The sequence below is a fragment of the Lipotes vexillifer genome, unplaced genomic scaffold (genome assembly GCF_000442215.2).
Source record: "Lipotes vexillifer unplaced genomic scaffold, Lipotes_vexillifer_v1.1 scaffold1035, whole genome shotgun sequence".
Classification (NCBI taxonomy): Eukaryota; Metazoa; Chordata; class Mammalia; order Artiodactyla; family Lipotidae; genus Lipotes; species Lipotes vexillifer.
In genome coordinates, this window is record NW_006772073.1 from 531621 (window position 1) to 554920 (window position 23300).

A 23300-nucleotide genomic window follows, 5' to 3' on the forward strand; every position below is an offset into this window, starting at 1 on the left:
TGGTTTTAGGAGTTCAGACTCTAGATTCCTACTGGGTGAATCACCTGTCCCACTTTTGAGAAAAAGAGTTGGACTCAGGATTTCCCCTCACAAGGACAAGAGTGTGGAGGTGATAAGTCAAATGCCACGTTCCGGTTTTAATGTCCTGTAGGATCATGCCTTGATCCATCCTAAAGTCCAGTAGAGACCCTGTGCACTGGATAGAGTCCAGCAGTGTCCATTCTTCAAAGCTGTATTGATGTGAAGTCCCCCAAAAGGCTTCAAGGACCCTGCTTCCCATCTTTGTAATTCAGTTTTGCTTCTCTCTCTTTGCATGAAATGCTTCCAGGTATTTTTGCAAGGCTACCAGTTACATTTGACCAATGTTTGCAATGGATCAAAATTAGGAGAGCTGATTCAACTTGGTGACCAAGAAGTCTCCATGCTTTGCAGCCTGCCGAAGGAGAAACTGGATGCAGCAGAGCAAATACTTCATTCCAACCTGGACATTCTGAAGCCGATCTTGGTGAGTAGGATTGCTGTGTGGAGAAGCTTCAAGCACTAATACTTTTGGAATGTGACGTTTTTCCTTGGGCAACGTGACTTTGTTTTTCTAGAAATATAGTGCTGGCTGGGAGTTGGGGACATAATTTGGCTCAGTGGTATTCTAACCGTCCTTTCAAACTTTTGGGCCACCTCTCCAAGAGTAAATGGGGGAAGAGTAAGTAGGGTGTGGCTCTGAGTCCAAGCCTAAGGTCCCTTGTGCCTGTTTCAATCAGAGACAACCTCCTTTTTTATGGTTTTTAATATTGAAAGGTTTCATGTGAAGAAGGAATTGCACAGATTTTTAAAAAAAATTCTCAAAACCATTGATGGGAAGATGGATATCTATTCATTTTCAAAAGCCTATCAGGAAGGAGACATCGAGATGTCTCAGTGGGAAAACCCTGGAATTGGATGGGAGCACACTCAATAATTAGCTTAATCAATGACAAAATTTCATTCACAGAAAAAAATAATCCCAACAAAGCCCAGTCATCAGCTGGGAATCACTAGTTCAGAGAAGCAGTCCATGAGAATACATCCAAGAATAGGGATGAGTCTGAGCATTCTGGTCGTCTATGTGTTATGTCTTGTTCCAGAACAGGTATCTTTCTTTGGGTTTCCTTGGAGCTCCGGTGAAATGCCCCTTGAACAACATCCTTTAGCCTTCAGTGTTCAGGTTTCCTATTCACCATAGAGCTCTCTGATTTGTCAGTAGTTTCTTTTAAAACCAGGGAAAAAGCCCTAGAAGAAGGATGTGCCTGGAAAGAGATGTTCCTCGTTATAATAGAAAGAAATGGGAATCCTCTGAGACTTTGTACACCATGATTTCTCTAGAGAAAGATGGGCCCTCCTGGGGAACTCAGAAGGTTCTGTTTCTGGACCCTGTACCTGGGTGATACCCTAGAATATTCCTTAGAAACACATGCCAGGGTTTACACTCTTGACTGACCATCAGGGAGTCCTTGTGTCCAGCTTGACGCTCTGATGCTACAGCTTCTGCCTGAGGTGAAGGTAGTAGTCAAACTGTGACTTTTGGATGCTTCTGTGGCAGGGTTGATGGTAATCCCATCAGTGTGAAGGGCTTAGGCCTAATGCTTAAGATCTGTTTTTGTTTTATTCCAGAAATAGTATTTTCTGCTTCAGTGGTTGAAAATGTACTGAGTTATTTTCATTGCTCTATGATTCCACTGGTAATGTTTCTAGAGTATAATTTTAATTTTAGTAAGATATGTTTCTGTATGGAGATGTCTGCAGCCCCAGATAACTGGTCTAAATGACCAGATAAGCTCATCTGTGAAGACACTTGCAGCCTGTTGGCACTTTTTGCATTGTGAGACAGAGGGTCAAAGGTTGTTACAAATGGTAGACCATTTCCTTGGACTGTTTTGGCTGTTTTGCTTTATTTCACAACAAGATCAAAATGTTCACCCTTTCAGCTGGGATGATTCAGACTTTGGAAAGATGGGTGCTTGTAGAAGACATAGTAATTTATTCTGGTGCCCATTCATTGTTTCACTTCTGTTTACTCATTAAACACCTATTGTGTGCACAACCCAGTAAAATCCCTCTAATTATATAATGTCTGAATTATGCTCTAAGTAGAATGATAGTACGTACAGCCTTCATAATCTGACAATCAGCAGCTTAGGGTTCAAGTTGAAAATCTCTCCCTAGTTGGGAAAATTAGCGTGATCGAGGACATGGAAATGCACTGTCAAAACTGTCAGCTACATCACAGCGCATCCTGTCATGCTGTGTTTGTGCCTTGTAGACCAGTTGGTTCACGGCGGGTGTTGATTAGGGTAGCTGCCATATGCTTCCTGCCCATCTCTCGGGCATAGGAGCATCTCAGGTTCTGCTCCTGCCTGTCAGCTGTTGCTGTGAGATCTTCCTAAAATCAGAAAATGGGGCTCTTGAATTAGAACATAATGAGTGGCCAGGATGCCTCTGTGTAAAGATGTTTTAGGGGATACCTCTGGGATGAAGTGACTTCCAAACATTTTGAAATGTGACTCTTATAGCAGTGCCTTAATTGGAGCACTGGGGTTGATACTTGATTTACATTAAACAGCCTTTTGTTTCTGCCACTTGGGTGGAATTTTGACATGGGTGATGGTAGATGGGTGTTCCGTGACACCTTGTTGCTCATGGGCAGTTAATTGCGCCAAGATACACAACAGGAGCAGCAACGAACATTGCGGGGGAGGGGAGAGAAACTGTTCTGTCCGCACGTGTTTCTGTACTAAAAGTGGATTTTGAGGAGAGACATGTTTTGAAACATTTCTCCTCTCTTTCTTTCTTTCTTTTTTTTTGATGTGGCTATTTCTCTCTTTTTCAGCCAAAATATTCTGACTCTTTCTCCTGGGTCTCCTTCAGTTCCCTGATGACCACTTGGACCCCAGTGTTTGGACAGAAGTGGGGAAGTGTGGCAGATTGAAAGGGTTTAGGCCTGGGGTCATTTGCATCTGGGTTCAAATTCTGCCTCAGCATTTTACCAGCTGTGGGACCTTGGATACATTAGATTCTGAAAGCCTCAGATAATGAGGCTTTTACCTACAGATAACGTAGTTTACCCTTGGTTGTGACTATTGCTCAGGTATATGAAGAGCCTGGCGTAAGGCCTGGTATACATTAGATGCTCAATAAATAGAAGTTAGTAATTTAATTGATATGAGTAATATAAATTATGTGCTGAAAGCAGTGGCTGGTAAGGTAGAAATTTTCCTTTAGAAATCAGTGTTAGAAATCAGTCATATACCAAGCAAAGTAATCCTGAAGAATATTTCAATGAAAAATTGCATTCTTTGCTTAGGTATTGCCAAGGCTTCTTATCCTGCAGATTATTTGTTTATGCCTTGGTTATACCTTGCATAAAATGAAGGTATGAATTTTGCATATCAAGGTGTTCACAGGGCTGTATTCCTTTTTGGAGCCTCTGAACATGAATCTGTTTCTGAGCTCATTCGGATTGGTAGCTGATTTCACTTCCTTGAAGTTGTAGGACTGAGGTCCCTGTTTTCTTCCTGGATGTCAGCTGGGGGCTGGTCTTTACTCATAGAGGCTGCCAGCATTCCTTCTCGTGCTTTTCATATGGTCCCTCCCCAGCCACAGTGGTTTGAGCCCCTCTCATGCTTTAAATCTGATTTTTCCTTCTGCTACATCTCTCTGCTTCCAGCCTGAAAGTTTTTTGCTTTTAAGGGCTCATGTGATTAGACTGAACCCATCCAGATAATCTAGGATAATCTCCCTATTTTAACATTCATTACTTTTTACATCTGTAAAGTACTTTTTACCAGGTGAAGTAACTGATTGACAGGTTCCAGAGATTAGGGTGTGGACAGCTTTGGGGAGGGCATTCGTTCTGCCATAACTGCCTTTGGATTGGAACATATATTGGAACAATATTTCATTCTGTCTTTGAAGTGTTTCTTCAGTGCCCTTGGCCTTTTTTTTTATTAGTCCCGTTTCAGCCTTGTGTACTTTTTTGCTCATATTCTGAGAGTGATTCTAAAGTACAGTAGACACTACTCATTAAGGTTTGCACAAACCAAAGAGGAGTGACTTTGGGAAGCAGAGCATCTCTGAACAAGGCACGAGACATTCATCAACAGAACCAACGCATATTTACTGTCTGTCTACTTTGTACCAGGTACTGTTCTAAGGCACTGAAGGTTCTGCCATGAACAATGCAGGCAAGGTCCACCACGTGGAGTTTTCATTCCATTGGGCACTGAGAACCAGCTTTAAGGCTGAGACTGGAAACTTGAGGAATTCTTCATAAGTTCTGGGTTCTGTAAAGTGAGGGCTGCCCTCCCAACAGCTCCCTGACAACAGTCTTGTCTCATATGGGACACTGTGAGCCCTAGTGAAAGTCTGTGTGGTTAAGTATGCTTGGGCTCTAGTCCTGTCTGTGATGTGAAGATGGTGTCTGGTTTGTTTTTTTTGTTTGCTTTGTTTTTTTGCCGTACGCGGGCCTCTCACCGTTGTGGCCTCTCCCGTTGTGGAGCACAGGCTCCGGAAGTGCAGGCTCAGCGGCCACGGATCACGGGCCCAGCCGCTCCGCGGCATGTGGGATCTTCCTGGACCAGGGCACGAACCTGTGTCCCCTGCATCGGCAGGCAGACTCTCAACCAGTGCGCCACCAGGGAAGCCCGGTGTCTGGTTTTTGAGGTGAGGAAAATGGTGTCTGATTCGAGTTAGCAAGGACAGGCATGCAGATTGACCTCCATCTTGCTAACATCTTAGACACTGCACGACCATGTGGCTAGACTGCCTTGACTTATACTTTCATCCGAAAAGGGAAAGTTCTATCTCCATGGAACAAAGTGTTCTGTTCCTGTGTCTTCCGATGCATGTAACATATTCTTGCAGAGGCGGAACTCAGTTCATAGGGCAAAGGAGGTAAGGTGAGTGCTGCTCTGAGGTGCCCAGAGGACTAGTGGGCTCACAGCTGGACTGCACAAGGATCGAAGGAGCAGGTGGAGGAGGAGTGAAGTTATCCTTGTCTTGAAGGGTCTTTGACTTGTTGAGGTGAATATGAAACAGAGTGTATCTGAATTTGAATGACCTTTGAAGCAGCACTCACACCAGTCCATCTCTCACCCTCCTAATGTGCTCTTCCCTTTGCTTTTCATTTTTCTTCCATATTTATTGGACACCTAGTTATTATGTGCCAGGAACTGTGCTGGACACTGAGTTGAAATAAAACACCAGCTCAGAAATTAAAGTCAAATTGACTTTGCTAGGTTATTGCATTTTTTTTTTTTTTTTAAGTTTCAGTCTTTTACAACTTAGTTAAACTAAGTTTTTGGTGGGGCACATGCTGCAGCATATATAGAAATATAATGTATATTATAGAATGTAGGAATATAATGTACATGTGAAATTTATATAATGTTATAAACCATTGTTACCTCAATTTAAAAAAGAAAAAAATAAAATTCATGTGGAAGGAAAAACCTAGTGAGGATCGAAAGAATATAATGAAGTCATTTATTAGGCCCAGAAAAGATGGCACAGTGGACTTGATCATTCTCACGCCAGTGCCCCAGAATGTCATGCTTTTAGGAAATGTTTCAATGTTGTGATTAACACATTTTGCAGAAATGGGTAGGAGCTTTTGAGTAATACTCATTTGTCTATTCTTCCATTAATGATAGTACAGTATCTAGTTGTGATGTAAAAATATTGAATAATACATGAATTCCTGTTAGCTTAACACAGAACGTACAGTCTTCACCAAAGGTTTTATTTTCCCTCTTTTTCCCCATTTGCCTTCATACAAGAAAATCTTGCCCCCTGTGGTCAATGGGGACCTGTATGAATTCATAGCCAAGGGAATGTTTTTGGTTCAGAAAAATAGTAGGAGGAATTCCACACTGTGAATGGCTTACCAGAGCTCTTTGGAAATACTACTGGCAAGTTTTGTCTGCCTTTGTCAAGTAAGTATGAGCCGGAGACCTCAGTTAACAGTAGGTGCAGGCACATGGTTCTCAGACTTCATCGTGTGGCCTCATTTTAAGGCATATTGGCTGGGGTTAATTTTGTTCAAGGAAGTTAGACATCTTTCAGATCTGATAAGTACTCAAGCCAACTTATATTCTTACCCTTCCTTCATTCCTGCCAATCTCCTTTCCTCCTCCCTCTCTCTCTTATCTTTCATCGAATTAAAAAGAAAATTATGAAATAGTTCAAATATATAAAAAGGTACAGAAATAACATAAAGAACACTCATGTACCAACATCCATCATTTTACCATGCCTGCTTTAGATTCAAGAAGGAAAACACTACAGATACAGTTTATGTCACCTGTGTATCCCCCTCTTTCCTCAAAGATAACCGTTATCCTGGAGTGGCATATTTTTATGCAACCATATATATATTTGCATTCTGTTAATAACAATATAGGGTATTGGTTTGCATGTGTTCATATTGTATGAACATGTTTGCATGTTGATTTGCAACTTGTCTCTTTAACTCAACATTATGTTCTTGAGATTTATCAATGTTGATAAATGTGGCATCTGGTTCATTTTAACTGCTGCATGGTATTCCATTTTTATTCTAAAAAAATTTTTTTTGAATTTCTTCTTCCAGTCTTTGGCTTGTTTTTTCCCATTGCTGATGGTATCTTTATGTGCATAGTTTTTACTTTCAGAAGTTGAAGTCGTTAGTTCCCATTTTTGCTTTGGATTTCTGTATTTTAAGAAGGCCTTCCCTACCTTAGGTTCATAAGTACATTTTCTCCTCTATATCTTTTAAACTTTCATTTTTAGTTTTAGGTTTTCAATATACCAAGAATTTAATTTTGTATAGTGGTATGAGATGGAAAAATTACTGTCTTTTTTTTTTAACATCTTTATTGGCGTATAATTGCTTTACAGTGTTGTTAGTTTCTGCTCTATAACAAAGTGAATCAGCTATATGTATATATATATCCCCATATCCCCTCCCTCTTGCACCTCCCTCCCACCCTCGCTATCCCGAGCTGATCTCCCTGTGTTATGCAGCAGCTTCCCACTAGCTATCTATTTTACAATTTGGTAGTGTATATATGTCAGTGCTACTCTCTCACTTCATCCCAGCTTACCCTTCCCCCTCCCCCTGTCCTCAAGTCCATTCTCTATGTCTGCATCTTTATTCCTGTACTGCCCCTAGGTTCATCAGAACCATTTTTTTTTTCAGATTCCATATGTATGTGTTAGCATACGGTATTTGTTTTTCTCTTTCTGACTTACTTCACTGTGTATGACAGACTCTAGGTCCATCCAACTTACTACAAATAACTCAATTTTGTTTCTTTTTATAGCTAATATTCCATTGTATATATGTGCCACATCTTTTTTGTCCATTCATCTGTTGATGGACACTTAGATTGCTTCTATTTCCTGGCTATTGTAAATAGAGCTGCAATGAACATTTTGATACATGTCTCTTTTTGAATTATGGTTTTCTCAGGGTATATGCCCTGTAGTGGGATTGGTGGGTCATATGGTAGTTCTATTTTTAGTTTTTGAAGGAACCTGCATACTGTTCTCCATAGTGGTTGATCTGATCTTTATGATTTCTTTCCTTCTGCTAACTTTGGGGGTTTTTTTGTTCTTCTTTCTCTAATTGCTTTAGGTGTAAGGTTAGGTTGTTTATTTGAGATTTTTCTTGTTTCTTGAGGTAGGATTGTATTGCTATAAAATTCCCTCTTAGAACTGCTTTTGCTGCATCCCATAGGTTTTGGGTTGTCGTGTTTTCATTGTCATTCATTTCTTGGTATTTTTTGATTTCCTTTTGATTTCTTCAGTAATCTCTTGGTTATTTAGTAGCATATGGTTTAGCCTCCATGTGTTTGTGTTTTTTACAGTTTTTTTTCCTGTAATTGATATCTTGTCTCATAGTGTTGTGGTCAGAAAAGATACTTGATACGATTTCAATTTTCTTAAATTTACCGAGGCTTGATTTGTAACCCAAGATACGATCTATCCTGGAGAATGTTCCATGTGCACTTGAGAAGAAAGTGTATTCTGTTGTTTTTGGATGGAATGTCCTAAAAATATCAATTAAGTCTATCTGGTCTCATGTGTCATTTAAAGCTTGTGTTTCCTTATTTATTTTCATTTTGGATGATCTGTCTATTGGTGAAAGTGAGGCGTTAAAGTCCCCTACTATGATTGTGTTACTATTGATTTCCCCTTTTATGGCTGTTGGCATCTGCCTTATGTATTGAGGTGCTCCTATGTTGGGTGCATAAATGTTTACAATTGTTATATCTTCTTCTTGGATTGACTCCCTGATCATTATGCAGTGTCCTTCTTTGTCTCTTGTAATAGTCTTTGTTTTAAAGTCTATTTTGTCTGATATGAGAATTGCTACTGCAGCTTTCTTTTGATTTCCATTTGCATAGAATATCTTTTTCCATCCCCTCACTTTCAGTCTGTATGTGTCCCTAGGTCTGAAGTGGGTCTCTTGTAGACAGCATATATATGGGTCTTGTTTTTGTATGCATTCAGCCAGACTTTGTCTTTTGCTTAGAACATTTAATCCATTTACATTTAAGGTAGGTGATTATCGATATGTATGTTCCTACTCCCATTTTCTCAATTGTTTTGCATTTGTTTTTGTAGGTCTTTTCCTCCCTTGTGTTTCCTGCCTAGAGAAGTTCCTTTAGCATTTGTTGTAAAGCTGGTTTGGTGGTGCTGAATTCTCTTAGCTTTTGCTTGTCTGTAAAGGTTTTGATTTCTCCATCAAATCTGAATGAGATCCTTGCTGTGTAGAGTAATCTTGGTTGTAGGTTTTTCCCTTTCATCACTTTAAATACGTCCTGCCACTCCCTTCTGGCTTGCAGAGTTTCTGCTGAAAGATCAGCTGTTAACCTTATGGGGATTCCCTTGTATGTTTTTTGTTGCTTTTCCCTTGCTGCTTTTAATATTTTTTCTTTGTATTTAATTTTTGATAGTTTGATTAATATGTGTCTTGGCATGTTTCCTCTTGGATTTATCCTGTATGGATTTATCTCTGTGCTTCCTGGGCTTGATTGACTGTTTCCTTTCCCATGTTAGGGAAGTTTTCAACTATCATCTCTTGAAATATTTTCTCAGACCCTTTTTTTTTTTTCTCTTCTTCTTCTGGGAGCCCTATAATTCGAATGTTGATGCATATAGTGTTGTCTCAGAGGTCTCTGAGACTGTCCTCAATTCCTTTCATTCTTTTTTCTTTATTCTGCTCTGTGGCAGTTATTTCCACTATTTTATCTTGCAGGTCGTTTATTCGTTCTTCTGTCTCAGTTATTCTGCTATTGATCCCTTCTAGAGAATTTTAAAATTTCATTTATTGTGTTGTTCATCATTGTTTGTTTGCTCTTCACTTCTTCTAGGTCCTTGTTAAACGTTTCTTATATTTTCTCCATTCTATTTCCAAGATTTTGGATCATCTTTACTGTCATTACTCTGAATTCTTTTTCAGGTAGACTGCCTATTTCCTCTTCATTTGTTTGGTCTGGTGGGTTTTTACCTTGCTCCTTCATCTGTTGTGTATTTCTCTGTCCTCTTATTTTGTTTAACTTACTGTGTTTGGGGTCTCTTTTTTGCAGGCTGCAGGTTCATAGTTCCTTTTATTTTTGGTGTCTGCCCCCAGTGGGTGAGGTTGGTTCAGTGGCTTGTGGAGGGTACTGGTGCCTGTGCTCTGGTGGGTGGTGCTGGATCTTGTCTTTCTGGTGGGCAGGGCTGTGTTTGGTGGTGTGTTTTGGGGTGTCTGTGAATTTAGTATGACTTTAGGCAGCTTCTCTGCTAATGGGTGGAGTTGTGTTCCTGTCTTTCTAGTTGTTTGGCATGGGGCATCTAGCACTGGAGTTTGCTGGCCATTGGGTGGAGCTGGGTCTTAGTGTTAAGATGGAGATCTCTGGGAGAGCTCTCATCGATTGATATTACATGGAGCCGGGAGGTCTCTGTTCCAGTGTCCTGGACTCAGCCCTCCCACCTCGGAGGCTCAGGCCCGACACCCGGCTGGAGCACCAAGACCCTGCCAGCCACACGGCTAGGAAGAAAAGGAAGAAAAAAAAAAAAAAAAAAAAAAAGCTAGAACCCCAAGCCAAATGGTAAAAGCAAAACTAAACAGAGAAAATCACACAAAGAAACATACACACTCACAAAAAGAGAAAAAAGGATAAAACAAAATAAAAAAATAATAAAAAAGATTAAAAATTTTAAAAAGTAAAAAGGAAGAGAGCAATCAAACCAATAAACAAATCCACTAATGATAACAAGCACTAAAAAGTAAACTAAGATAAACATAAAACCAAAAACCAATCAGACAGAGAAAGCAAACCCCAAGTCTACAGTTGCTCCCAAAGTCCACTGCCTCTATTTTGGGAGCATTCATTGTCTTTTCAGGTATTCCAGAGATGCAGGGTTTATCAGGTTGATTGGGGGGATTTAATCCGCTGCTCCTGAGGCTGCATGGAGAAATTTCCCTTTCTCTTTTTTGTTCGCACAGCTCCTGGGGTTCAGTTTTGGTTTTGGCCCTGCCTCTGCGTATAGGCCACCCTCAAGCGTCTGTTCTCTGCCCAGACAGGAGGGGATTAAAGCAGCAGCTGATTAGGGTTCTCTTGCTCACTCAGGCCAGGGAAAGGGAGGGGTACAGTAGTCGTAATTGGAATGGAGGGTGAGCCTGTGGCAGCAGAGGCCAGCGTGATGTTGCAGCAGCCTGAGGTGTGCCATGTGTTCTCCCGGGGAAGTTGTCCCTGGATCACGGGACCCTGGCAGTGGCATGCTGCACAGGCTCCTGAGGGGGTGTGGGTAGTGACCTGCGCTTGCACACAGGATTCTGAGTGGCAGTGGCGGCAGCGTTAGCGGTTCATGCCCATCTCTGGGGTCTGAGCTGATAGCCGTGGCTTGTGCCTGTCTCTGGAGCTCGCTTAGGTGGTACTCTGCCTTCTGTGGGTACATGGAGCAGGAATCCCCTCTCCTCACACACCTCGAAACAATGCAGTGTTGACTCTCCAGCAGGTCCAGACTTTTTCCCAGACTCCCTCCTGGCTATCTGTGGCACACTAGCCCCCTTCAGGCTGTTTCCACATAGCCAACCTCAGTCCTCTCCCTGGGGTCTGACCTCCAAAGCCTGAGCCTCAGCTCCCAGCCCCTACCCGCCCCGGGGGGTGAGCAAACCAAAAAATTACTATCTTATATGAGTAACTACTTGTCTCAGCAGCACTGGTTTAATAGCCCATCCTTTTCCCATTAATTTGTAATATTAAATCTGATTTACATCAGTCTCCTCTCTGTATTTTATAGTGTCCAAGCACAAAAAAGTGAAATGAAGTCTTGAGCAAAATAACTGGGTAATGTAAGATTTAAACTTGATGTTGAATTTGAATTGTGTGTGTTTTTAACCCTGTGATGTCAACCCACACCTATATGTGTAACTCCAATCAGCACTCCTTTGAAAATGGAAATTAGTTTGTACTGATTACAGGTTGCCGATACTTATGTTAATGAATTCTGAGCGTTTAATCTCAAACAATGATTAGTATAAAAAGGATCCAAAAAAATGGAATTGACTATTCTAGTTATGACTTACGGATGGGTTTAGCCAGTGTTTTTCTCTTTGAGACCAAAACCTGAATCAATCAAACAAACAAACCAAAGTTCAGTCTATTGACAACAAGTTCGTATAGTAAGATGTGGTATTGTGTGGAGTTTGAATATCTAAAGGTCTGAAATCCACAGTAAATGTAATGAGGTCTTTATGTTTATGTCCGTGGTTAACTATATTCATGGGTGAGACAGCCATTGCAGTAAGGCCTGCTGTGTGTGTGGAGTTTTGCTGAATTGTGTAGCTTCTAAAACAATAAGAATAAGCTTGCTCCAAAGTTAAGACACTTAAATGGAAAAACCTGAAGGAAAAATCATTACCCAATGAAGATTTAAATTCATTCAGATGGGGAAGACATATTCTCAGCACAACGTGAACTGCTCATTGATTTGTCTCCTTCAGGGGAATGCTTGCCAGTGGGGACAACCGGCCAGTGTTGGGTCTGGGGGTTTAGAGAGCTAGCCCTTTGCACTTGGTGACTTGTGTAAACAATTGGTGTGACGTACCTGACCGCAGATGCGTTTGGCACTATCTTGGATCCCACGCAAGGCCAGGTAAACTGGCTTCTTGTCACTGCTTCACAATCTGAGGTAGACAGCATCGTGTGGACCAGATATAGAATGCACCAACAGCCACACTCGTGCAAAGAATACTGTGAAAAAGAGGTGTGAATATTGTCCAGGTGCTGTGCCTCAGTGGTTCTCAAACTTCAGCGTGCAAAAAATTTCCTAAGGATTTGTGGGTCTTACGTCTAGCTTTTCACTCAGGTCTCGGGGACTGGGCGTCAGCACGCCTGACAAGCACCTCAGGTGGTTCTGATGAGAGTTCCTGAACCACACTGTGTTGGTGAAACCTGGTTATTCTCAATTCTCTGTCATGATTTAGGTTGTATTCAAGTGCAATTGGTTTTTAATTTAATATTTTCTTTTAATAAACTCATTTGTTTTGTATAAAGAAAAGGAAACTGAATTACTCCTATAAAAGTAAAATCAGTATCACTTACTGTACATAGAGGGTACACATGAATATACATTAAGATAAAGGTGTGTGTATGTGTATATATATATATAATCATAGGTAATGATTTTGCTTCAGGTTTTTCCATTTAAATGTCAAGTTTGGGGAAAGTTTCTGTGTATATAGTATAAATATATACCAATATAAGTATATGTGTCATCCACTTAATATTATCTTTTGTTTCTCAGTTTGGCAAACACTAAGAAAAAGGGTTATAGGGGAGAGAGAAGCATTTGCCCCAGGCCGTCAGGAATTCAGGATGAGGATGTCTTGGTTTTGTGCTGAGGACCATTTATAATTTTAGAAATAGCACACTGGAGTGTGGCTGGTATTCTTGCCTCGAGCTGACAACTCTAGCTGTCTGCCTCGTGGAGAAGGGCACCTCGACAAGAGGAAAAGTTCACCCAGAGACAGACAGAAGGGAGGGTGCACGTCCCTTCAAGAACTGGAAAACCCTGTGTGCAGAGGACTAGTCCTTCTGTTTTGGTAGTGAACTTTGGAGGAAGGGAAGAGAAAGGCAAGGATGGAATTGTTTATAATCATAAGGACCTGCAGTGTGCCAGGCACTGTGCAGGGGCTTGCACATGGCCTCTGGTTTAATGTTTTGAAGGCGCTGTGACATGTGCACATTATCGTTTATTCTGCTGTGGAGTTGAGGAAGTGGAGGCGTGGGGAGTTGAAGCCACTTGCCCCGGGTTCTGTAGTCACTCCGGGTCACCCTAGAGTGAATCTTATTTCAATCCAGACTTGAAAAAGAAATGCATTAACTACCACATTCTAAGTTTTAAATGTTTACATTAATGTAATTTAGCATTTTTTGTTTTGCTGTGCAAACCTGAACATGTATCCTCTCGTGAGCCTCATGGTAAGCACAGAAACAGATTTTACCTCCTATGTCTTCCAGTTAAGACCTCTTGTTATGTAAAAAGTTTTCCTTACCAAGGTCTCTGTAGGTTCAACTTTTGGTGTGGTAGCCTTCAGGTGAACCTGAAGAGAGAAAGAAAAAGCAAACAAAAAGCCCCCCACCTGTTTTCGCTCATAATTACTTCATGGAAGGAATGATCATTAACACAGCCTGCGAGTTGTGTCACAGAGACCTACCTGAGTGTAGCATTTCAAGGAAAGCATGGGCCCATCAGAGGACTGGGAGTGTGGGAAGGCTGGTCTCTGGCGAGTGAGCCATTCTAGAAGAGCTCATGAATCAGGCTGGATGAAATCTTCCAGAGAACCTTTAGACAGATTTTTATCAGAAATGTACATTTGGGATTATGCTAGGATATTATGATGAGATCATGATGCTAACTTAGCCTTCTGCATTTGGAGTTCTTTTTAAAGGAAACATCCCAGGCTGCTGTTTCCCAGAGATAATGATGAGCTCCGTCTACCTTCAGCCGTCTTCCATGCAGGCTGCCTTATGGTTGCACAGCAATCTCTGATATATGACAAATATCAAAATGGTTCAGGCTTCTCTAGATTTCTGAGGGTCTGATATTGAATAAAATGATGCCCGTAGAAGCAACAAGGAAAGATGGGTTTTCCCCTGGAGACTTTTTTCCCCCTATTTGACAAATAGGAGGGATGAAACTGACCCTGTGTCTTTTTTTCTTTGGAAGCCTGAAAACTCAGAAGCAGTTCTGGCCTCAGAGCCTGTGCATCATTGCTCTATTTCTTCTCTAGCTTAGGCTTTCTGCCCTAACCTAGCTTTTCCTTGGGCCTCAATTATTTCCTTATATGTGCCATGCAGCTAGGCGGCATATTACGATTTGACTCAAACTAGACATAAAAACAAGTATTTTAAAATTATTTTAAATTAATTTTAATATATTAAAAATAAGTAAATTTCCAGTGTTAGAAACAGTGCTGACTTGAGTGGAATGAAAGAGAATTCCTTCTATCCATGCTTTTGGCAACTTTATACTGTCTTCGTTTTTTGTGAGCCATCACACACTTGTTTCTCAAGGCCATTCCCATGTTGTCTTTCTTGCAGAATCATAGACAGAGTTGGGAATTTATGGTCAACTTTGCCTTGGTCACACACACACACACACATGCATACACACACACACGAGATATTTTTATCTCTTGCATATCAACTAGTTTAAAATACCCTTTAAAAGCATCCATCAAAGAATTAGTAATTCTTATCTGAGATGAACACCCTGCAAACATACAGTTAGAATAATTTTAGTGTCTTATTTTGATTAGGAGTGGGTTTCTTGTGTTTTAAACTCAAGATTGTGAATAGTTTTAATTAACTTGTTTATTTTTAAATACAGATTTCAGGTTTACATTGAGTTTAGAAACAAAGTATTTTTTTTTCTCATTGCAGACAGAACTAAACTCCACATCTCCCTTCCCCAGCAAGGAGCTGGCTGAAGCCACAAAAACTTTGCTGGATAGTCTTGGGATTGTGGCTCAAGAGGTAAGTCATTTCTTTTTCAGCCCCAGAAGGCAGATCATCCACTATCACTTTTTTCCACCCTGAGTTTGGCTCAGAGGGTCTTTTTGATTTGAATATCATAGGAAATGTAAAATCAGCTTTATATCCATGATCTTAAAATTACCTGATTTGATCTCCTTACTTTAGAGATGAAGAAACCAAGACTCATAGATGTCTCAAGGTTAATTAGCTAGGGGCTGAAGGCCTGATATCTAGCCTAGAACTTTCTCTCATAATTACTCTTGGCCCCTAGTTAATGACCCATTTGTAAAGAGGATGATTCCTCCTCATCTTCCGTGTACTGTATTTGTCTTACCAGCAACTTCTCCGTATTTATTTATTTTTTAAAATAAATTTATGTATTTATTTGTGGCTGAGTTGGGTCTTCGTTGCTGTGTGTAGGCTTCCTCTAGTTGCGGCGAGCGGGGGCTACTCTCGATTGCAGCGCGTGGGCTTCTCATTGCGGAGCATGGGCTCCCCATTGCGGTGGCTTCTCTTGTTGCGGAGCACGGACTCTAGGCATGTGGGCCTCAGCAATTGTGGCTTGCGGGCTTTAGAGCGCAGGCTCAGTAGTTGTGGCTCACGGGCTCAGTTGCTCCGTGGCATGTGGGATCTTCCCAGACCAGGGCTCAAACCCGTGTCCCCCGCATCGGCAGGCGGACTCTCAACCACTGCGCCATCAGGGAAGCACATCCTTATTTCTTTTTCAGTAGCAAAGCAAGACAGTCTTTTTACCAAAACATTTGTTTGCTATCTGAAGGGAAGAACATGGTACCCCTAATTCAGATCTTTCCCTTGTAAATATCTGGGCCCTGAGTTCAACTATGGGAATGTAGTCTCCTGATAAAAGTTGAGCTTACCTTTCGGGTCCACATGTTTACAAGCGTATTAGAATAACCTTTGTCACAGGATCAGGGGGCCTAACTTACAAAAAGCAATTAACCATTCCTCTGCCTCCCAGTCAGCATGTGCTCACCTTTCTGACACCCAGCCTTGTTTCACATTAGACTTGGAAAGGGGGAACCATTTGGAGCCAGGTGTGTAAAGAGCTAAGCTTGAGGGATGGTTGGTCAGAAACCATGCAGGCCTTAATGTTTAAGACACTGGGTAGGAATAATTCATGGTGAAATTCTCTCAGACTTGGTCCAGTCTTATTATGAGTTGCTTCTCTAAGTCATTTTTGGGGGTTTGTATCATTTTTCTCAAATATCAAAGCTCACTTTATGTCTCCTAAGAATAAAGGCTTGCATGGTCACTATGTGAAATGCAGAACGTTTGGAAAATACAGAAAACACCGAGATTCAATGCTGGTGATTTATTAGTGTTTTGCTTTGGGGTCTGTTCTGTTTTTCAATTCTGCTCATGTGTGTCTGACTGGAGAGGCCTGGCTTTTGGGTCACTTTCAGGAGGAGAAGCCCTGTTCCAGGCTGCCATCTGTTCTTCCGGTTATGAACACTGGTGACCGCTCTGTAGGTGGAGAAGCTGGGTCTCCCAGGGTTCTTCCAGGAGGCAGAATGAGAAACAGAACCTGCCCTGCAAGTCATTTCTCCTGGGCCCCATTAGCTGACACTGATATGCCCCGTACTGCTCTGCAGGTCCCTGCCAGCCTTAGAGAAAGCAAAGCAGGGACTCTAACATGGGAGGCTGCCTCTCAACTCACGGCCTGGTTGCTGCTGTTTCCTCTTACGTCACTGGCCTGCCTTTTGTCTGGGGTAAAAAGAAGAATTGAAAGCATGTGATGCTCATGTGGTAGAACCTCTCCAACTGAACAATATACATTTTTCCTGGCAGCTGCTTCCTTGCGCCCTGCTTGTTCCCTGGTCCTGGACAGCAAGGGCCACCCGCTCCTCTCAATGGAACACAAGTCAAGTCACTTTTGCCACGAGTGACTCATTATCTAACTTGCCGTTTCTCTGGGAGAAGATAATAAATAAGTGCACTTGTTGATCTGCTCCATGTTTGGAAAGAAAGTTGGTTGTTTGACCAAAGCACAACCCTTAAAAGGAAAAGGAAAAGGGAGCTAAGCTGCCCTGGTTCATGCAGTTTCACCCAATTTCCCTGTGTAATCCACATGACAGATGTGAGTGGGTCCTACTGTGCCCATTTTACAGGTGACACTGAGGCTCAGAAGAGCTAGACAACTTGCCCACAGTCACCTAGTAAGTTAATTGGCAAAACTGGGATTTGAACCCAGGACCGTTGGCCTCGAAAGCCCATGTTCTTGCTACTTAAGCCCACTTTTTGTGTGAACCCTGATGGTAACTGGAATAAATAAAATAAAAGATAAATAAATAGATAATAAATAAATAGAATAAAAAGGAGACTCTTCAAAGAAAGAAAATATGGATTAATAGGGCCGGCAGTTGGCTGAGTCAGCGGTTCTTCACTCCGCGGATGACGATCAAACGCCACCTTCCGTGGGCTGGAGGATGAGCGGCCCCCTTCCCTGTGAGGGGGAGGGCTTCACGGAGGAGGTGTGGAGCGGGATTTGAGGTGCAGAAGAACGAGTAGGAGTTTGCCCCTGAGACAGGTTCCGGGAAGAGCCCAGAGCTTGGAATAACTCAGTCATTTATGGTGCTTCTGTCCAAAGATGTGCTGGCTTTAGGTGGGGAGCAATTTGTCCTTTTGATTGGGGGATGGTGGTGGTGAGAAAGAGAAGTGAGTGGCTTTTGCTGTCGTTTAAAAATCTCTAGGGGGCTTCCCTGGTGGCGCAGTGGTTGAGAGTCCACCTGCCGATGCAGGGGACACGGGTTTGTGCCCTGATCCGGGAAGATCCCACATGCCGCGGAGCGGCTGGGCCCGTGAGCCATGGCCGCTGAGCCTGCGCGTCCGGAGCCTGTGCTCCGCAATGGGAGAGGCCACAACAGTGAGAGGCCCGCGTACCGCAAAAAAAAAAAAGAAATCTCTAGAGCTGTTGCACCACCAACGAAAGGAGAGGTGGTCTGACGACTTCTCCCCTCCCCGTCTGTATACCTCATACGGTGATGAGAAGATAAAGTCAGGAAAAGCGGGCCACCTAGCTGTGTTCTCCCGGTGTTAGATGCTCCCTCTGGAGGAAGGAATCTTTGTGACCTCTGACCGCCTCTGGGCCGCCTGGTTCCCCTTGCAGGCAGAAGGCAAAGGCGGGCTCTGTGGCGCCCAGGACCTTGTCACTCATCGGAGCCAGCAGGCTCTGTGAGATGGAAAACTGGGCCCGGGGGCAAGTGCAGGGTTCCGCATCCACTCCCCTCTGCTCACCACGCCTCAGCCCTCCAGGGGGTGAGGACATGCAGTGGCATGTCAAGGAATGTAGGGACTTTTTAATGATTTATTGTGAAATGTGTGGAAATACAAAGTGCTCTATAAATATTGAATTATAAGAGCCGCTGGGCCAAGAAGTCCGCAGGGTGCTGGAGTACGTTGGTGTGTGAGACAAAGAGCTGGTCACGTGTGAGTCCCAGACTCAGCCCCCCCCACCCCCCACCCCGCTGCCTGGGGCATCTGGGTCTTCCGGCGGCAGGGACTGTTCTGTGTTGGGCCCTCTCTGGGATGTCAGATATCGTGTGATTTTCTCCTCACCACACTGTTTTAGCTTCATCATCTTGATGGGAAGTTGGGCCCTCAGAGAAGTGACTTTCTGAAGGCTGTGAGCCAATGAGAGACATAAATGGGATTCAAACTCGGTCCCTCACCATGCGCTCTTTCCATTGCCCGACACTCAGCCGAGACGAGGATGGGGACTTCACACACAGCACCTCTTCTGCCTGGGGGCAGAGGGCCCCTCAGTTTCCACACTGAAATTTGAGGTGTTTTAGAAATGAGGCAGTGACCGAGGGTGTGAGCGGTTCCTGACGTACGCCTATGAAAACATAGTCGTTCAAAGAAAGCATCCTCTTCTGTAAACTCAGTGATCATCCGAATGAGAAAAAGCCCATCACCGGGGGCTCCCCTAACTGCTAAGCGGTGCTTCTCAGTGTCTAGGAGTCACCCGGGCACCGCGTGAAAATGCAGATTTGAACTGTAGATAGATAGACCAGAATCTGCACCTCAAACGGCCTCTCCGATGACGCCGATGCCACTGGTGCCTGGACCACAGAGGAGTAGCAAGGCTCTGGCAATCCCATCACAGAGCGATGGCCCTCTGAGAGGCGACATCAGACAAGATCTGTTCTGGGCTGAGGCTTTGGCGAGGTCAAGACATTAACCTGTTCATTCCTCTTCTGTGTCTTCAACCTGCCCCGCGCTTCCCTCTGCTTTTCCTTCTGATCTGTCCACCAGCTCTTCAGCATGAGGAGCTGGACTGACATGCGGCAGGAGGTGATGTTTCTGACCAACGCGAACAGCTCCAGCTCCCCCACCCAGATCTACCAGGCCGTGTCCCGCATCGTCTGCGGCCATCCCGAGGGTGGGGGCCTGAAGATCAAGTCCCTTAACTGGTATGAGGACAACAACTACAAAGCCCTCTTTGGAGGCAACGGCACTGAGGATGATGCTGGCACCTTCTATGACAATTCTACCAGTGAGTGTCTGTGCAGACCTAAGCCCTGGGCCCAGCCCACCTCGGTCCCAGGCTCAGCCCCGCATCCCCCGTGGCACCTGCTTCCTCGTGCTTATCCTCACCCTACGTAGCAGTGGTGGGTGTTTGTTTACCTGTCTGTTTGCCCCCCAGACTGAGCTCCTAGAGGAGGGAATCTTCTCTTAATCAGTGAACTGTCCCCACTTGTGTAAATGGGGCCTGGCACATCCCAGGCGTACAGTGTGTTTATCAAGTGAATGGATGGCTGGAAGCCAGTCTCCTCCGTTTTCTGGGGGATGTCGGAGGGTGGTTCCCAAAGTGATCAAGTATCTTTTCCTTTTTCTCTTCCTCTCCCTTGCCCCTCCCCCTCCCCTCCCTCTCCTTGAGGTATGCTTTACAATAAAGACTTAACAATAACAACAGCAATAATAAAAGATAACATTTAGGGAACATTTCCTATGTACTACACATTTTATTTAACTTATCTCATTTAACCCTTACAATAACCCTGCGAGGAAGGTTTTATAACCCCACATTTTATAGGCTCAGAGAGGTTCAGCGACTTGGTCAAAGCCACACTATAGCTAATTGGCAAGAGCCAGAATTAAGCCAGATCTGCCTGGCTCCATGCTTTTTTTCAGTAAACCACGTGGCCTCCAAAATACCTGTTCATGGTGGTGTGTGTGTGCCATCAGACTGGGACATGTGATCTGCTGTTTGTGGTTCTTAGCTGCAAGGTGGCATTGAAGAACCTTGTAACTCCATATCTGTTCCCCACACTTGGGCAGTTTTGTGGGGATGTGTGTCCTGTGCCTGGTGGCAGCCAGGAGCCAGTGTTACAGTTTTAGACAATGGTATCGTTTTCATTGAAAATATGATGCAAGTGAGCCTTTCTCCATTTCTAACTGCAGGTGTGCCTTTCAGACACTGAGTGAGGTGGCTTTTTGTGCGTTATTGTGACGCAAGAACCTTTTATTCTTGTCTGGAGTGAAGCACTCCAGACATGGCAGGTTGCTTTGCGAGCCTGAAGGGAAGGGCACTGTAGGCAGTTTTCTGAAATGCCGTCCCCTCCGCTCCCTCACTTTGTAAGTCAACCCAAGGGACCCTTCATTTTCACAACAGATATAACTGTGAGAAAATCCTCTTGAAAAAAAAAATTATCTTTGTAGCATATAGAGGATACTTAGTATCTGAAAGAACCCAGAATGAAATTTTTTTAAAAATCAGGAATCCTTCTGGAAAATCAAACCCTACTGTCTGTTATAAATTTGGATATTTCAGTTTGGGATGTTTATTACATTTATTACGTATACTTGTGATGAGACCTGTTAATTAAAGGGAAATTTAAAATTTCTGCTTGAAAACTAAAGTCTGAATTCAGCTCTTTGTTTCCGATAAAAACAAAGTGGTGAGGACTGGTGCAAGCTATTTAGAGTTATAAAGGATTGTGCATAATAAAAAACATTTTTCCATATCGTCTCAGTTGTGAGTTATCCATCATCAGTGTTACAATAAGCTTTGATTGTTTATCAAGCATCGTTCTAGGGGCTCCACAGATAGCATCTCAGTTAATCCTCTCCACATCTCTGCCAAGTAGATGTCATTACCTTTATTTTTACAGAGGAGCCAACTGAGGCTCAGACAAGTGATGTTGTTACGTAGCCATTAAGTGGCAGAGCTGAGATTTGAACCCATAACTGACCAGCTGGCTCCAAAGCTCTTGTTAGTTCCTACAAGTACATGATCATGCATACAAATACTTGCCTTTCATCCTCTTCATAGCTCCTTATTGCAATGATTTGATGAAGAATCTGGAGTCCAGTCCTCTTTCCCGCATCATATGGAAAGCTCTCAAGCCCCTGCTTGTTGGGAAGATCCTGTATACACCTGACACTCCAGTCACAAAGCAGGTTATGGCTGAGGTAAGCTGCCTGGGCCCAAGAGGCCCTCTACAGAATCCTCCTAGAATCATGGACAAAAATATAAAGGTGGCTTCGGATGGCGTGTGTTGAGTATGAGTATACTCATGGCTCTTCTGGGATTTCCAGAGCGAGAACCTGCAGTTTGACTCAGGCCCAAGCTGACTGTTGAGGGCCAGCTCTCCAGCCTTGGGTATTTGAATCACTGCTGCAGGCAGGCACTTCTTGGGAATGGGAAGGACTGGAAAAGGGCTTCTGTAATGGAACATCTTTTCAGGGAGCAGCTGAGTTCTCATGTCTCTGCCTCCCTCTCTCTCTCTCTCTTTTTTTTTTTTTTTTTTTTTTTTTTTTTTTTTTTTTTTTTTTTTTTTGCTGCCCCTGGCTCCCCATTTGACTCCAGGTGAATAAGACCTTCCAGGAACTGGCTGTGTTTCATGATCTGGAAGGCATGTGGCAAGAGCTCAGCCCCAAGATCTGGACCTTCATGGAGAGCAGCCCAGAAATGGACCTTGTCCGGGTGAGTGTCCCTCTGATTACCGTGTACCTGATTGACGCTCTTTACTTTCCCAGAAGTGACTGAGGTGAGGATTCTTTACATTGAACCAGTGCAGACGTACTGAGCATCGCTCAAGCCACAGGCCCATCACTTGGCAGAGCTACAGGTGACGGTGCACAAATCGCACCATTTCACGCACATCAGCATCAATGCGTCTGATAGTCAAAATCAGATTTCCAAGAAACCTAGGGCTGGTATTTGGAGCAAGAGTTTGGTGATTACAGGACCTTGATTATTTTCATTTCTGGCTCTAGAGCCACAGCATCTTACTTGGCCCTGCTGTGTCCTAGTGGGTCTTGGACAGAGGTGTGTGTGAGCAAAGGTCTGGTCTGACCTGAGATACTCATTCCCCAAGGCACCGTGTGAGTGTAGAGCTGCTGTTACTGCATGGAGGGGAATTGCACTTAGTGCTTCAGAACCACTTGAAAAGGGATAAATGCTCTAGAGACAATTGGATTCAAAAGCGGAGGAGTCTGAGCATGGAATGTCTCCTTTGCTTGAGCCTGAGTGCCATTTAATCGCATCATCCTGCCTTGGGCTGAGTCAGAGAATCATTAGACTATTCCCTCTCTCCATGGTGAGAGAGTCCTCTTCCTTTTTCCTGCTGCTATTAAGAAGCACGAATGGATTTTGCCAGGTTTCTTTTCTTGACACCTCATTGATCGGAGGGGCAGCTGGGTGTTAGAGGAGGTATCTGCCCTGGGAGGTGCTCTCCCAGGCTGAGGACTGTCCCTTGATGTCCCTGAGAGGGACGATATGCAGGTGATCTTCCAATGAGGGGAAAGCTGGAGTCATCTTTATTGCACTAGTCTTGCAATTTAATTCTTAAATTGGGAGCCTTTAAAAACCAAGGGACTTTAGTCAGAAAAACATGAACAATAATTTATATGGATTGACTGAATACTTCTGGCTAATAATGATAACAACAACAACTTATGCCCTTCAAGGATGGATCTCTGTTAGACTCCAGTCTCTTCTCCAAAAGGGATTCAAGTGGTCCAGCCACAGATAGTGCCATAGACTTAGGTGTGGTCTCAGGTGTCTTCTTCCTGGTTCTCTCCTTAGAATGTACATTTCTACTTGTTGGACTTCTCTCCTTCTGCGTCTCAGAGGATGGTGAGGGTCCCTGTTGAAGGAACTCCATGAGTTTTAGTCTGTAGGCAGACAGATGCTTCCCCTTCTCTTAAATAGAGGCTTTGGTTGGATGCTCCAGCAGCTTACAGGCTCTCAGTTCTTCTGGGACAAGGTGCTTGCCAACATGGCCATGG

General features: G+C 43.4%; 1 protein-coding gene across 1 annotated transcript in view; it reads left to right on the forward strand.

Annotated features, from left to right (window-relative positions):
* Positions 1 to 23300, forward strand: part of ABCA1 (ATP binding cassette subfamily A member 1) — a 111212-nt gene that overhangs the window by 40411 nt on the left and 47501 nt on the right. The window contains exons 6-10 of the mRNA XM_007447287.1: positions 329 to 505; positions 14952 to 15044; positions 19320 to 19560; positions 21340 to 21479; positions 21877 to 21993. Of these exons, the coding sequence (XP_007447349.1) occupies positions 329 to 505; positions 14952 to 15044; positions 19320 to 19560; positions 21340 to 21479; positions 21877 to 21993 (768 nt within the window). The remainder of the gene's footprint in view (positions 1 to 328; positions 506 to 14951; positions 15045 to 19319; positions 19561 to 21339; positions 21480 to 21876; positions 21994 to 23300) is intronic.